General features: G+C 34.7%; 1 protein-coding gene and 1 non-coding gene across 2 annotated transcripts; both read left to right on the plus strand.

The window, feature by feature from the left end:
* Positions 1-7,437: 7,437 nt before the first annotated feature.
* Positions 7,438-9,724, plus strand: LOC110373257 (uncharacterized). The gene is made up of 3 exons (XR_010277395.1): positions 7,438-7,568; positions 8,318-8,503; positions 9,584-9,724. It is a non-coding gene; the product is annotated as an uncharacterized LOC110373257 (transcript).
* A 167-nt stretch (positions 9,725-9,891) lies between these two features.
* On the plus strand, positions 9,892-13,714 carry LOC135116661 (carboxypeptidase B1-like). The gene is made up of 3 exons (XM_064039571.1): positions 9,892-9,900; positions 12,974-13,134; positions 13,585-13,714. The coding sequence occupies exons 1-3, from the start codon at positions 9,892-9,894 to the stop codon at positions 13,712-13,714; spliced, it is 300 nt and encodes a 99-aa protein (XP_063895641.1).
* The last annotated feature ends 920 nt before the right edge of the window (positions 13,715-14,634 follow it).

The following is a 14,634-nucleotide window of genomic DNA, read 5'->3' on the forward strand; positions in this document are numbered from 1 at the left end:
AAATTATTCCGGACATATAGCGCCATCTATTGGTCAAATCAAAAATCTGCTGGTAGTCACTATTTCACGCGAACGAAGTTGCGGGCAAAAACTAGTACGGTATATTTTTATGAAAATATACCTAGAATTTGATTTTGCTGCAAGAAACCCTAAACACAAGAATCCGGATAGAACTTTGGAGAAATGTTTGTTACTTTTTTTGCACAGTGTACGATTGTTGTTTTCCTAGTTGTAAATTGTTATCGCGTGCGTTGTGTCCACAAAAGGTTGGACATTGGCACATTGGGACCAGGACTATACACCATACAGAATTGTAGATAGCTTGCGTTCGTGACGAGCAGGCGTCTCGTGCGTGATAACGTAGAGGGACAATAAAAAAGAATATAAATATTTTGTTGGAAATAAGGATAGATTATGTCATAAATGTCAGTTTGTTTGCTGTTTTACTTGTTTCTGGTATAGGCTGTGCGATTCTTGAGATGTAACTTTTGTTGTGTGTGAGACCAACAGAGTCCAAATAGCGTGATAACTAAACCTTGACAGAAGCTATATATACTTTGACTAAAGCATTGCTCTTTACGTTTTGAAGAATGATGATCCTTGAGTAGAATAAACGAATATTAGTCCATGCAGCCTTTTAACCATTGGAGTTTGAAAAAAAAAAAAAACAAGTTATATCCTATATTTTTAACCCCTAGTAACAATTTAATAATTACGGATTTTATATCTTTAGAAATACAGAGAGGATTAAATAAATACCCAATTATCTTAAGCCGAGTTTAAGCTCGAAAAGATTTTGCTCAAAATAGCAACATGTTCAATTAAAATTATTTTTCTCCATCAAAAATTAATCTCAAATTATTTTTCGTCAATTATGGATTGTGAAATTCCATGAAGTCAGATTGTTATTACTGAAAAGAAAGTCAGCAAAATAGATGTTGTTAAGCCCTGATAAATAATATAGCAAAACTTTTCATTAATATCTAAAGTTTATTTGATAAATACAATTAATTATAAACACTGAGTTAATCAAACTAGCTTTTGTTGTATAATTAGTTTGAATAATTATTTACATTATGCTCGGAGTTTGAAATTTTAATATATCTGGATATACATAATTTATATACAGAGAGTTAACATTAGTATGACTGATAATAGAATGGTATGGTAGCGCAAAATATATTGCGCTGCATAAAGACAATTGGGATCAGGGCAATAAGAAGACAGAAGGTATAGTAAGCATGGTTTAACTGTTATATTCCGAAATGATTAAAAGTTTCCTTTATGTGAAACAGTAGCGATAGAATGACTTTAAACGCATCAATGTGTTTTCAATATAGGATACCTGCGTATTTTCAAGATTTTGGCAGATACTCATATCATTATTGGCCTTACTTACTACTTGAGAAAAAATTTTTGGAGGTTCTTTGTAAAACACGTGATTAACGTCCGTCTAACATTTTCCGAACACATTTGTCATAATTCTAATCTAGTTTTGATGAACCTAATTTAAAATAAATAATAGTTTAAAAAAACTAAAAAACACGCTTTTTATAGAAAAACGAACTAAAAAATAAAAAATAAGTTTTAATGAATTTAAATTAAGAAAACAATGTTAAAAATTTCAATGAATATAAATTAATAATAGTGTGAATACAAAAAAATATATTTAAAAAAAAGCGTGGGGTGCATGGTGTCAATAGTTATAAATATTTTATTGACAGATATGAGTACATTCATTTGTTTCATTTGTTTCATTTCGATAATATCTTAAAAAGCACCCCACGCTTTTTTTAAATATTTTTTTTTGTATTCACACTATTATTAATTTATATTCATTGAAATTTTTAACATTGTTTTCTTAATTTAAATTCATTAAAACTTATTTTCTATTTTTTAGTTCGTTTTTCTATAAAAAGCGTGTTTTTTAGTTTTTTTAAACTATTATTTATTTTCTACTTTTTAGTTTGTTTTAAAACTAATATTTGTTTTGTAGAATTAAAATTCTCTTTAGTATACAAAAATTTGTCAATATCAGAGAAAACGGCTAAAGATAATTATTGGAAATAAAAATTAACATCGAGTCCTGCCTTATCGACTGTAGAGAAAAATTCTAGAAAATTTTAATTAATTTTCTTACCTTATCGACTATAGATGAAAATTATATAAATTAACAAAAATCATATTTTGCAAATTGAAAAGCCTAGAAGTCGGTGTCTAATGGATGTTACTAAGTTAATTTTGCCACTGACTTCTAGGCAGATGCACCTAAAATTCGTTTTTTTTTTTGCTTTTTAGTGTTTTGGGAAGTTGGTTTAATTTTTTTGTAAAAAGGTTATTTATTTAAAGCTTTTCAGTGATACGAATAGTTGTCACTATCCATACAAGTGGGAAGTTCTCATCAATACAAAGAATATAAGTCCAAACGAGGTATTTTACATATTCAGTTGTCGAGTTCCCTCGACTTTCTCTGGTCTCCATCATCAGGTCAGCTCCAAACCTTCACTGTTGCAAAGGTCTTGTCAATACAAATAATTTAAGCCCAAACACGAGGTAGTTTACATATTCAGTTGTCGAGTTCCCTCGACCCTCTCTGGTCTCCATCATCAAGTCAGCTCCAAATCTTCACAGTTGAATAGTGCTTTTAGGCGTACACCTGAGTGTCAAGTTTTTGCCCTATGTATGCCTACAACTTTTGAAGGTTGCCCTCGATTTCTCAGGGTTTCCATCATCAGATCCTGACCTGATGACTATGGGACCAACTGGCAGCTATTCCGAGTCGAACAAAAAAAGAATCACGTAAATCGGTCTATAAACCTCGGAGTAATCGATGTGTATGTGTAACCTCCTCCTTTTTGGGAAGTCGGTTAAAAATGGAATAATTTTATCAAATTAGTGTATTGTCATCGGTCCTCAATAAATCTACAAAGTTTGAACGAAATCTGGCCGTTTAAAGTGGGTCAAAATCGCGCCCAAAGAAGTCGGTTACAGACAAACCTACAAACATACAAACATACAGGTGAAGCTAATAAAAAGCGTGTAAAAATGATATATAATACCCCTGCAATGTAAAAATCTGAAACGGCCACGCGTGCCAAGAACAGCTGAAAGTTCCAACTTATAAAACTCAGCTGTAAGATACTGCCACACAATTTTATTTAGTACAAAGACTAGTTATAACTAAGACTGAATAATCTCTAGTGTTGTTATCCTTTCGCATCTCACGCTAACAAGAAAACGACCACCACACTGGCCATTTCCACAAAAATATGAGTTTCATAATACCGTCAATATTTCTAGAAGAAACTCTTCTATATTTATAAAGAAAACACATTGTTTTCCTGAAGGTTTGGTCTGTTGGTTTTATGTTAGCGACACGTGTAACCTTTCCGTTTGCGTTGTAGTAAATAAATCATTTGTTGGTGGAAGAAGCCTTGCTAAGCGATGTTAGTAAGTATATTACAGGATATGCCGATTTTTCCTCGGGTTTAAACGAGTTGCTTGCAAAAAAAAAAAATATTTCTTGTCGTGAGAGACTCCGTTGTCGTATAGATAGAGAGTACCCAAAAATATTTTTTATCGCCAATATACGAACCTAAATCTTGCACAAGAGTAAATCAGTAAATCAAGCGTTTGTACCTAATAAATAAAAGATTTAGGATTCATATGTCTAAGCTCGCCTGGGTGACAGTATTGGAGCGAATTATTTATTGAGCCAGGATGTTCGCGCGATGGATGATAGAAATATGAGGAGGACTTGCTACTGAAAAATGTCTAGATACCTAAGATTTAGGTAGGCGAGCTTTTAGGGTTCCGCACCTAAAGGCTTAAACAAGCGCGGATCCAGCTCTCAAAAAAGGTTGTGGTCACAGCTACTAGAAAATCGGCTACCGGCGTACCTACAAATCGGAGCATGAACATGCTCATTAACAATCATGCAAGTCGTTTATGAACTTTTGAATTAAACTATTTTCTTTTTTCTGAGCATCAGGACTTTGTCATTAGGAAAGAAAATAAACTTAGGAGGAAGTCGGACCCGATGTAAAAAATATACCGGGAGCAATCATTGTTAAAGCACCCCTATGTATGGAAAGATTGTGAGTAGTATTTTTTTTGCGCGAGCGTAGCCTAGCCGGAAAATTTTTAGATTTTGTTGTAGGTACCAAGTTATAAAACCAAAAGCGAAAACGCAGAATATAAGCGTATAAAGTTGCGCGAGCGAAGCGAGCGCAAAATTCTTGAGTTCTGTGCCACAAATTACCTAAAGAAATTATAAAAAAGTACTGACTAATTAAGAAGCTGTGAGCGTAGCGAGCGCAAAATTTTGGAATCTTGGAACACGAATTCACCCAAACAAGTAAAAATAGTAACTTCTGAGGGGAAAAAACCGCGAGCGTAGCGAGCGCGAAATTATTTTGAGTTTTGGAACAAAACAGTACCAAAAACAACAAAAAAAATTAAAATAGTGCCTATTGTAAATAATAATAATTGTATGGTAATAGACAGCTGTGTTACTGGGTAGTTTGTTCTTCACCGCTTCTTCTTAACCAGAAAGTGCTGAAAGAGGGCGTTATGGGGGTGCTATCCTCTTCTACTTTTAAATTTTAACTTAAACGAACGTTTTCGACATTGGACTCAAATCACCGCAAAGTGAAGAAGCCGCGAATTTTTTGAGTTTTGGGACACAAAAGTACCTCAAAAACTAAAGCTGTTAGAAAAAAATATGGTGACCTCGAATTAGTAAACAGCAGTCATAAAATTAAAATAATGCAACAAAAAAAGTCTTATTTTGTTCCCTTGTGTTATGATCAGCCTATCGATTTCAAAAGACCGTAAAAGTGTGAGGTCACAAGTCTAATAAGGTTGTGGGCATGCCCATCGTGCCCACAACGGTGGATCCGCCCTTGGGCTTAAAGGTGCACGTCTTATTACAGACATACATATTCGTGTTTTTAACCTTCCACTAACAAAAAACAGAAGTTTTGAAAACTGTTAAACATAAAATGTAAAAAAGTGAACCTTTCCGGGGTTTTAATCCCTAAAATCGGGGTCAGTCGAACACCCAAAGCTTAAGATTAACCCGTAAACTCGGTTAATGAAACCCGAAGTAGGTTAAGGTTCGGGATTAGGTTTATTTTCTATAAGAGAATTTACACACATCGGTAGGTATATTGTTTCATCACTCATCCTTGTCAATTAGTAAAAGCTTATTGTTCATATTTTCAGTCGGCTGTTGGTTTGATGTTTAATGACTAGCCTAACCAATATTGGTACTTTGCTCATTACAAAGATCAAGCACCAGAACGACCAATAAAATAGTTCACGGTGATCTTATACGATTTATAAATAAACTGTCTGCTGATCATCAGCCCAGCCATAAGCCTAGTCGCAGAACTTTATCATTCAAACTGAATCCTAACCTGATTTGTTATTTTATTCTCACCAAACCTCTTTTTGATGAATTTGAAGACATTGACACGCCTCTAAATAGAATCATCTAAATGTACCGTGTTCCCAATCAGTCGTCATTTCAATAGTAAATCCAATTTATGTGCAGTCACAAAATACAATGGCCCATACTGGAAATCTGGGAACACCCGTCACAAGTTATGTATTGGAAATGAGAACGTATGCCGTTGACAGTATGTCTATAAAATATAAACAGAAATGTGTATTGTGTATCATGTGTTACGTGACAATGTTTTGTAATCTTGGCGTTCACGCTTTTGTTAGAATATTTACATCACCTGGTTTCTCTAATGAATTAAGCACATTTTTTTGCGTCATATAGGTTTATGTTTTCTTAACGTTCTACGTAAACAGCATTTGTGTGTATCAGATTTATACTTCATTACTTATACTGGGATTTTCAATTCCGAATTACCGCTGCCTTTTCAAATAAAATTCAGCCAGCATTGGCATTTTTAAGTAGGTACTATATTTCTATTCCAACTTAAAATTCTCGTTATTTCCACTACTTAATGAATTCTACGGTTCAAATCGTCCCCAATTACAGATGTCCTCAAACACCGCGTCACATACTGTTAGATTAGCTGCCAACACAAACGTAATTAGGATTCACAAACGCCAACCTAACAACTAGTCACTGCACTGAGTTACCTAGGATTATCTGATAAGCCCCAGATTTGCTAGCATTGCATTTTTGAAAGGATTACTTTGTGATTTTTTTGGACAGCCAACATTGTATATCGTAGTCCTTTTGCATATAAATCGGATCATTTTGAATAGCTACATATTTTTCGTAACTTTTAAATAAGAATAAATAACAGCGATGTTTTTTTTTTATTTTTCTTACACTTCTTAACTTGTACTCACTTTTGCGTAGATATTATTTAAGTCTCTATATAAAAATTACGTCCAATTTTAAGTTAGTTATAATTAAAAACGGCTCTAAGTTAAGCATCATACCCAAGATAATTACGAAAAAGGTCCTGAAAAATACTTTTGACTGATAGAGGCTAAACTACTTTTCAACGAGAATACCAAAGTGCTAGTCGTTTTAGAGTCAGTTAGCTTTGAACTTTGAGCTTATTCGTGTCATCGTGTCGAACTACTCTGTTCAAAGTGTTTGAATGCTCAAATTGCCTTTCAATTTGTAATAGACTTGATGTCGTCACAGCTCCTATTAGAGGTGCAACTTTGTCAGTCATTCATTGTTCTTTAACAGCATGTAATTGATTTTTTGATGGCTTTAATTTGCTATATTGTCTTAATCATAGTCTAGACTTCTAGAGAATATCTTTTACCCACCCCTACCAAAATTTACTTATCATATTACACTCCAAATAGCATCTGTAGTGGTTCAGCCGTTTTAGAGTGATAACTTAACAAATACACAAACCCACATTAATTTTGATAAGGTGAGAATTAGAAAGACGTATACTTATGTTGTAATCCTGTAACGTTTTATTGCAATTTTAGATTAATTTCTGAGTAAAAAGAAAAAAGTATTCGTCTTTTAAGTCACTTTATAGCTTCGAGAAAAATCCCTAGAGGTCGCTTAATATTTGTTTTTTATCTTTTAAGTAGGCAATATATTTCTTTGCAAGTATTTTTTCGTTTAATCTAATTCCTCTAGAATTGTGTTGAGCTTTTTAATGGAGCATTTCTTTTGTTTAAACAGAAAGTGTTTTAGGAATCTAGGTCTTGGGTATAACACTGAGAAAGAATGTTCTTTGTACAAAGAATAAAACAGCCAATTAATTTTCTAAGTAAATGTACTTTTGTTTAACATCAATAAAATTCTTATCGAATACTCTTGGACGATTTGATTAAATTTTTCAATGTAAACATGACTTTGTTTAAAGTTCTTTTGTTTTTCATTGTAAAAGGTTTGTTTGAGTAATTATTTTACGTTCAATGTCACGTGAAATATTGACGATTATACGGCATAAGAGAAGGTGGTCTTAACTACTTTTTATCCTTGCAAAATTAAATAGTTTCAGGCATTTTGGCTGATGTGAATGAAACGGAACGAAGTGGTGTGCAATTGTGGAGAGCTCAAGGTGATTTAGATGATGATGTTATAGAGGAATTCTATGATAGAGGTAATAATATTATTTTGTAAGACTAGGTTAATTACACTACATTGGCGGTCTGTGTAGGCTTGCAAAAGTTTTGATAAGTTTTCCATAAGAATTTTTGCAAGTGGGTTCCCTATATTCGCAGTTTATTTTAAGACATATAGAGGACTAATTATCATACTAAAGTCTTCTTCAGTGATACCTCTGTCGGTCCTTGATCAGAAATACAGAGTAGTAATAAAAGCTCTTGGTATTCAAATTAATCAAAATACGTATATGTCTGTATGTATCTATCACTAAAGTCCTCTTTCTTTTCAAACAAGAACGTCCAGTCCGTTAAACTCCAAAAGAAAGATAAACAAGACGTATCTGTCCTTTTATAGTATAAGTATGGAACAGTCTTCCGTCCCATTACACTGTAATCGTTTTAACCGCCAAAGAAGACGGTATCCTCATAATGTGACCCAGCAGAGGCCCGACACAATGGAACTACCCCCCATAAAGAAGTCAATGGGCTTTGCTAAGACGAATAGTTTTTGTCGGCATAACAGTACGCGAAAAAAACTTGTTTGATTTTGTTACAAATGTTTGGACGTATTTTATCGGGTTTCCTCGAATGTTCTGGAGGAGCTGGAGTACTTAGTCATCCGTGACGTCACATGTTGAAGCTCTCCGTAATAAATAATAGGGGTATGAGGATAAATATGGGAGTTTTGCTATTATTAAATACAAATGAAGGCTAACGAAAGCTTTTAATATATTTTTTTTCACAGCACATTTTACTGAAGAAATATGGAAAAGGGATAACAGGACGATAGATTTTCTGATCTATGAAGATGAGGCGGAGGACTTAGCATCATTTTTAGATGATCACAAAGTTTCCCACAGAGTGCTGATAGACGATGTTAGACAGACAGTGGATGAGGCTTTATTGAAGACCTTCCCCACCAGACGTAATGGTAATTCAACTGGAGATGAAACCCCTTGATACTACACTGCAAAACTTTTAGTCGGTCGATGGTTTGATCGGGCTCATAAGTCGGCACGCAGATGAGTAATTTTTTGAACCTGTTCCTCCCGATGTGATTTTTCTTATAAATATGCTACCAGGCGATGGCATCCACTTATACAAAAATATGAAAGCATGAGGATTTAGGATCAAACATAACATAGTTCTTCAGATTATCCTCACTTTAGGTTGGACACGGAATAAGCATTTTAAATATAGGTTCTTTGAAACTCACTTGGCAACATGACAAAGTTGCAATCGGTCGCTCGTGCTTTCCCTTAGCCAATGAAGAAAATAGTTGAGCTCAGTTCTGTAATTGATTTGGGGGCTTATAATCTCCCCATATAAGCGGTTTGCAATATTTCTAATCAATCCAGAAAAAAGCTTTGCCTATAGCAGCATTTTGTTTCAGTATCAATATATTAATAAAACGTTTGGATACTTGTAACTGTGATAAATTGTCTGGCAATCCATTTATCTGTAAATTAAATTCCGAAATACATTCTAAGCTATAAGTGCCAAAGATATTTCTAGTAGGTAAACTTAGCATCACGTAAACTTAATCTTATTCGAAGTAACATTAAGTGTCGTCTCGAGATTCGGCGAGCCTACATTAGAATAGCATTCGTAGTCTAATGGAATAGACATACGTATAATAAATTTGTGGTTCTAAGTAACTTGGCGTGTTTTATTAACTTCAACTAGACCAATAATGGGCCCCTTATGTGATATAAGATACCTTAAAGTATACATTAGTGGGTTAAAATCAGAAGAAATGAAAAAGAGGTTATGACAGTTTACTTAGGTACTCTAGTTTTGAACTACAGTAGTACTCTAGTTTTGAGTTATTGCGATTTATGATAGTCAGGATAAAATCGAGGATTCATGTTGCATAAATCTGTCTCATAAATTGCCCATACATAAGGTACATATGGGCATCTGGGAGATCTGATTTAAATATTATTAAATAAAAGTTTGGTAGACATAATAAAAAATACTTAATAGCTTCTTAATTTTTCAAACTTTTAAGCTTTATCGGGAAGTACGTTTACCTGGACTTCGTACCCGTCTCTGGCTGAAATCAACACATATTTAAGAAAGTTGGCTTCAGATTATCCCAAGTACTGCTCGCTCACAGAGCTTGGGAAGACTTCACCACGAAAAAATCCTATCTTTGTAAGTTTTTTTTAATTTTTCTACAGTTCTTATTAGCTATTTAATGACCTTACTCAAGCCATTTGATGTGGATCACTTGTGTTCCTAGAGAAATTATTGCTGCACATAGATAAGAAGCTATTACCAGAATAGAATACATACATGTATGGAATTCATCAACATATGTATGGAGTAAGTCTGACACCAGTCTAACCAAGGGGTATCGGGTTGCCCGGGTAACTGGGTTGAGGAGGCCAGATAGGCAGTCGCTTCTTGTAAAGCACTGGTACTCAGCTGAATCCGGTTAGACTGGAAGCCGACCCCAACATGATTGGGAAAAGGGCTCGGAGGATGATGGAATTCATCATCATCATCTTTTTATGTCCCAATATGGAGTACAAACACAGACAAAGAATGTGTGAGCGTTAATCACCACGCTTGCTTAAGGCAGAGATGATTTTTAGGGTTCCGTACCTCGAAAAGAAAAAACGGAACCCTTATAGGATCACTTTGTTGTCCGTCTGTCTGTCTGTCTGTCTGTCTGTCTGTCAAGACCCTTTATCTTAAGAACGCGTGGACATATCAAGCTGAAATTCACATGAAATACTCGTAGCCTAGACCTAGTCTATTGCCCCTTTAAGCTGTGAAAATATCAAACTTCTAAGCCAAGCCAATCAAAAGATACAACCGATTATGTCGATATTTTCAACAAATTTTCGACACTCGCAAATGAATCAAAACCTACAGGGTACTTCCCGTAAACTCAGAATCTTGAAATTTGGCACGAAGCATTGTCATATAATGCAAATATAGGAAAAATTGCGAAAATCACATTTTTTAGTTAAATGAAATTAATAATGTAATAAAAATGAAACTTACTACCTTATTTCTCACGAACGAATAAAGGTACCAAATTGAAATTTATACCAAATACCTAGGTCTATTGTCCCTTTAAGCAATGAAAAAATCAAACTTCTAAGTTAAAGCGATCAAAAGATACAGCAGTTTTACCGACACCCTAGACGAATTTCCGTCACACGCTAGGGAATCAAAACCTACAAGGTACTTCCCGTGAACTCAGAAACTTGAAATTCGGCACGAAGCAACGTTATATAGTACAGATAAAGGAAAAATTGCGAAAATGATAAATTTGAAGTTACATAAAATATTAAAATATTATTTTTGCTTACATGACATAAAATATTTTTTTAATGATTATAAACTTACTACCTACCCTTTTTCACATGAACGCGTAGAGATATTAAAGTTTTGAATAAAAAGTGAAATTCATATCAAACACTTCTTAAATATAGTTGCCTCTAAACTGTGAAAAGTTTTAAATCATTCAAAGGTCATTGGGCACCTTAGTATGGAAACCATACCCACGGCGGACACGAACAAAATATAGCACAGTATAATGATATAAGGCTCTGATTTACTATGGCATTAGTCGTATCAATGTTAACCATGGGAATCTAGAGCAAATCAGGTGTAAACATCAAATATTTTCCTCATTTCAATGAATTTAAACGACCACGTTTGACGGATTTGAGAAATCATTTCTTTGTAGTGAAAGAGTATACTCACCGTTTATTTCCATTGTCATCAGGTCAGGATCTGATGATGGAAATCCTGAGAAATCGAGGGGCAACTATCAGAAATTGTAGGCATGCATAGGATTAAAACTTGATTCTCAGATGTATGTCTGGTGATACTATCAAACAGTGAAGGTTTAGAGCTTACCTCATGATGGAGACGTGAGAAAGTCGAGAGAACTCCTTAACGGTATGTTTTAGTTACGTCGTGTTTGGGCTTATATGTATTATTCGTATTGACGAGAACTTTTCACAAAAGTTAAAAATAAAAACTCTTACAAAAAATAAATCAACTTCTAAAAACAACAAGAAAACTGTTTATATGCATCGGTCTAGATCTCGGTGGTAAATATAGATGCATCCTCTAGACACCGACTTCTAGACCGATGCACCTAACATCTTTTTAATTTCTTTCTTGCTTTTGTTTTCTTGTTGCTTGTTTATATGTTTGAAGTTGGATTTGTGTGTAAAATGCTACAAAATAAAATAAAGCCGACTTTATAAAACAAAGAAAGGGACAGAATTACACTTTTGTCAAGGCTCTAGAAACGTAAAGCCAGCAGCCCCGAATCCTACTCTCTAGAAGTCGTTGTTACAATTCGACAGCTACAAGTCGTCAGGCGGTTTCGAAAAAAACCTGAAACTGGGGCTCGTTAGGTGATTAATCCCTCAAAAATAAAAGATCCCATTCCTGCAATGGCTGCTTTAACCCAAGTTAGTAGTGAATTCTCATCACCTAAAATAAAATAAGCTCCAACACAAGGTTACGTTATAAATTGTAAAGGAGTTCCCATAACTATATCTGATCTTTGCTATCGATCACACAATGGCAGTCAAACCTATCTATGTGGAAAGTCTTAGCCAATACGAATAAAATAAGCCCAAGCACATGGTAGTTGCAACATACCGTTCAGGAGTTCCCTCGACTCTCTGTGGTCTCCATAATCAAATCAGCTCCAAACCTTCACCGTTTACCAGTACCCTCAAAAATATACTCACATGTCTGGTTATGACTCGATGCATGCCTACAATATTCAAGATCGATTTCTCAGGGTTTCCAGATTCTCATCAGATCCTGGTCATTCGAATTGGCATCTTCCTTCTTTATGAAAAGTCTTTAACAATAAAAACTAGCATTGCAACCTGTACAATCCTCTGAAACTGCTTGTCTTTTATATTTTTCAAACGATCCTGGACATTCGTCTCCATGGATTTTTAATAAAATATTTATTTTCAAAGAAACGTCATACCATTCTCCACGATTTAAAACTACTTTGATTCATGTCCGTCACTTTTTACAAAGCGGGTCAGATATGCCCAATGACCTTTAAGACATAATTAGTTATTTTCAATCAAATTTCTGAATGATGACTATAAAATGTTGTATATAAATAACTTTAATAAAATAACTTTTACAAGGTGCTGGCCTACTATTTTAGTTATATTATAAAATAAAAAATATTAACTATTTTGAATCTCACGAAATTACCATAACTATGATTGGTCTAAACTGAACGGTTGGCGCGAGACTCACTTTTTATCTGTACAGGATTTGTACGGAACCCTCGGTGCGCGAGTCCGACTCGCACTTGGCCGGTTTATTTGAGTCTAGGTTTCCTCTTGAGGTTTTCTTTAACTAGTATATAAGTTTGTATGTATATTAATTTCAGGCGTTAAAAATATCGAACGGCAAACGTTACAATGTAGCAATACTTGTGGACGGTGGAACGCACGGCCGGGAGTGGACCAGTGTGATTTCGGCACTATACTTCATCGACAACTTGGTGAAGAATTACGATAAACAGCCTGAGTATATGAAGAAAAGAGACTGGTATGGAAACAGATTTTTAAGATCGAGAGTTGGTGTAGCTAAGATAAGTGTAGGGTTTGGCGCAGTCACATTGGTAGGCCCCATACATTGGGATTTATGCACCTTCCCTATGTGTACGCTCAAACCCCAGTTACCTTAAAAATAACGTAGCGGGGGGCGCCTCTTCAGGGCCATCATCCAATGATAGATAAGATTGACTTTCACTTTCAACCACTTCATTTTTGCTGTGCATCCGTTTGTTTTATTTACACTTAAAAATATATACTATATATATCCGTCAGGTCGCAAGTCGTTTTGAAACTTTGGAATTTTTGCTATAAAAAAGTTGCTATAAAAAAATTATACGATGTATCGGTAACATCACTACTAATGCTTGGCACTTTTGTTTCAAATATCAAGGTCACAAAAAATGCATTCGCAACATCATTTCCAGAATAATCTTATTTTCAGGCACGTAATACCAGTGTTGAATCCAGATGGCTATGATTACAGTCTAACTGTAGACCGCTTGTGGAGGAAAAATAGACGGAGGCTGAGCGGCGCATGTCAGGGAGTTGATCTTAACAGGAATTTTGCGTAAGAAATGTTTGTAATCCAAACATCATTGGTATTGTCTCGTTTAAAAACATATACTCGCATTAATATTCTATGAGAGAAACTTAGCAGTTGTGCCAATAAGGTATCCTAAACTTAAATTCGATCACAATCACTGAGTAGTTACTTGAAGTGTAATGGTTATAACTTAGCTTATCCCTTTGAGGAAAACGTTTGCACATTCAGTTATATCCTGTCCTACGATGTCCCAGCAAAGTGTGCATCATTTTGGAGCAAAACATCGTTGCCAAAATTACCAATAGGTATTGCTAAACAGTTTGACCCCACACTACGTAAGCGCACATAATCCTGAAATCGATCTGCTCTTAAGCGGTTTACCTAAAAGCCTCTTCCAACAAAAGTGACGCCCATATCTCCCGTCTTTGTCCAAAAGCCGAATCGGATTGGTCCACACTATTATTAGCGACTGGGGACACATTAATTTAATAGTTGTTTTCGTGGCATTTGACTTACTAGAATTGTGTGCCCCCATTGAAGTTAAAAGGACTTTCACTGATTAAATATTACTTTGTTTATTTCTAAAGTTGGGCAAAATTATGTTTGTTTTGTAAGAACCTTTTAAACTTAAAGTTTAAACCGAAAGATCTAGGAATGAATGTCTCAATTCAGCTTCAAGGAAAGCTTCTCCTGAAAAGAAAAGAGGATTACACCTATTATTATACAGATGGAGTACGAATTATAAGTGTGACCTGAATGGGCACACTGGATGAACATATTATTTAAAATTCCGCAAACCAGCGTAAAGGAACTTAACCCTGTATTTAATGTGAGGACGACCGCGGTCATTCATTAAAATCCACAATTAATTTGAACTTTGTGCACTTACTTTGAAGATTTTTTCTGAAATTTTAATAGATTACTGTGGCCAAGACCTTCGCTCATAAA

The sequence above is a fragment of the Helicoverpa armigera genome, chromosome 19, assembly GCF_030705265.1.
Source record: "Helicoverpa armigera isolate CAAS_96S chromosome 19, ASM3070526v1, whole genome shotgun sequence".
Taxonomy (NCBI): Eukaryota; Metazoa; Arthropoda; class Insecta; order Lepidoptera; family Noctuidae; genus Helicoverpa; species Helicoverpa armigera.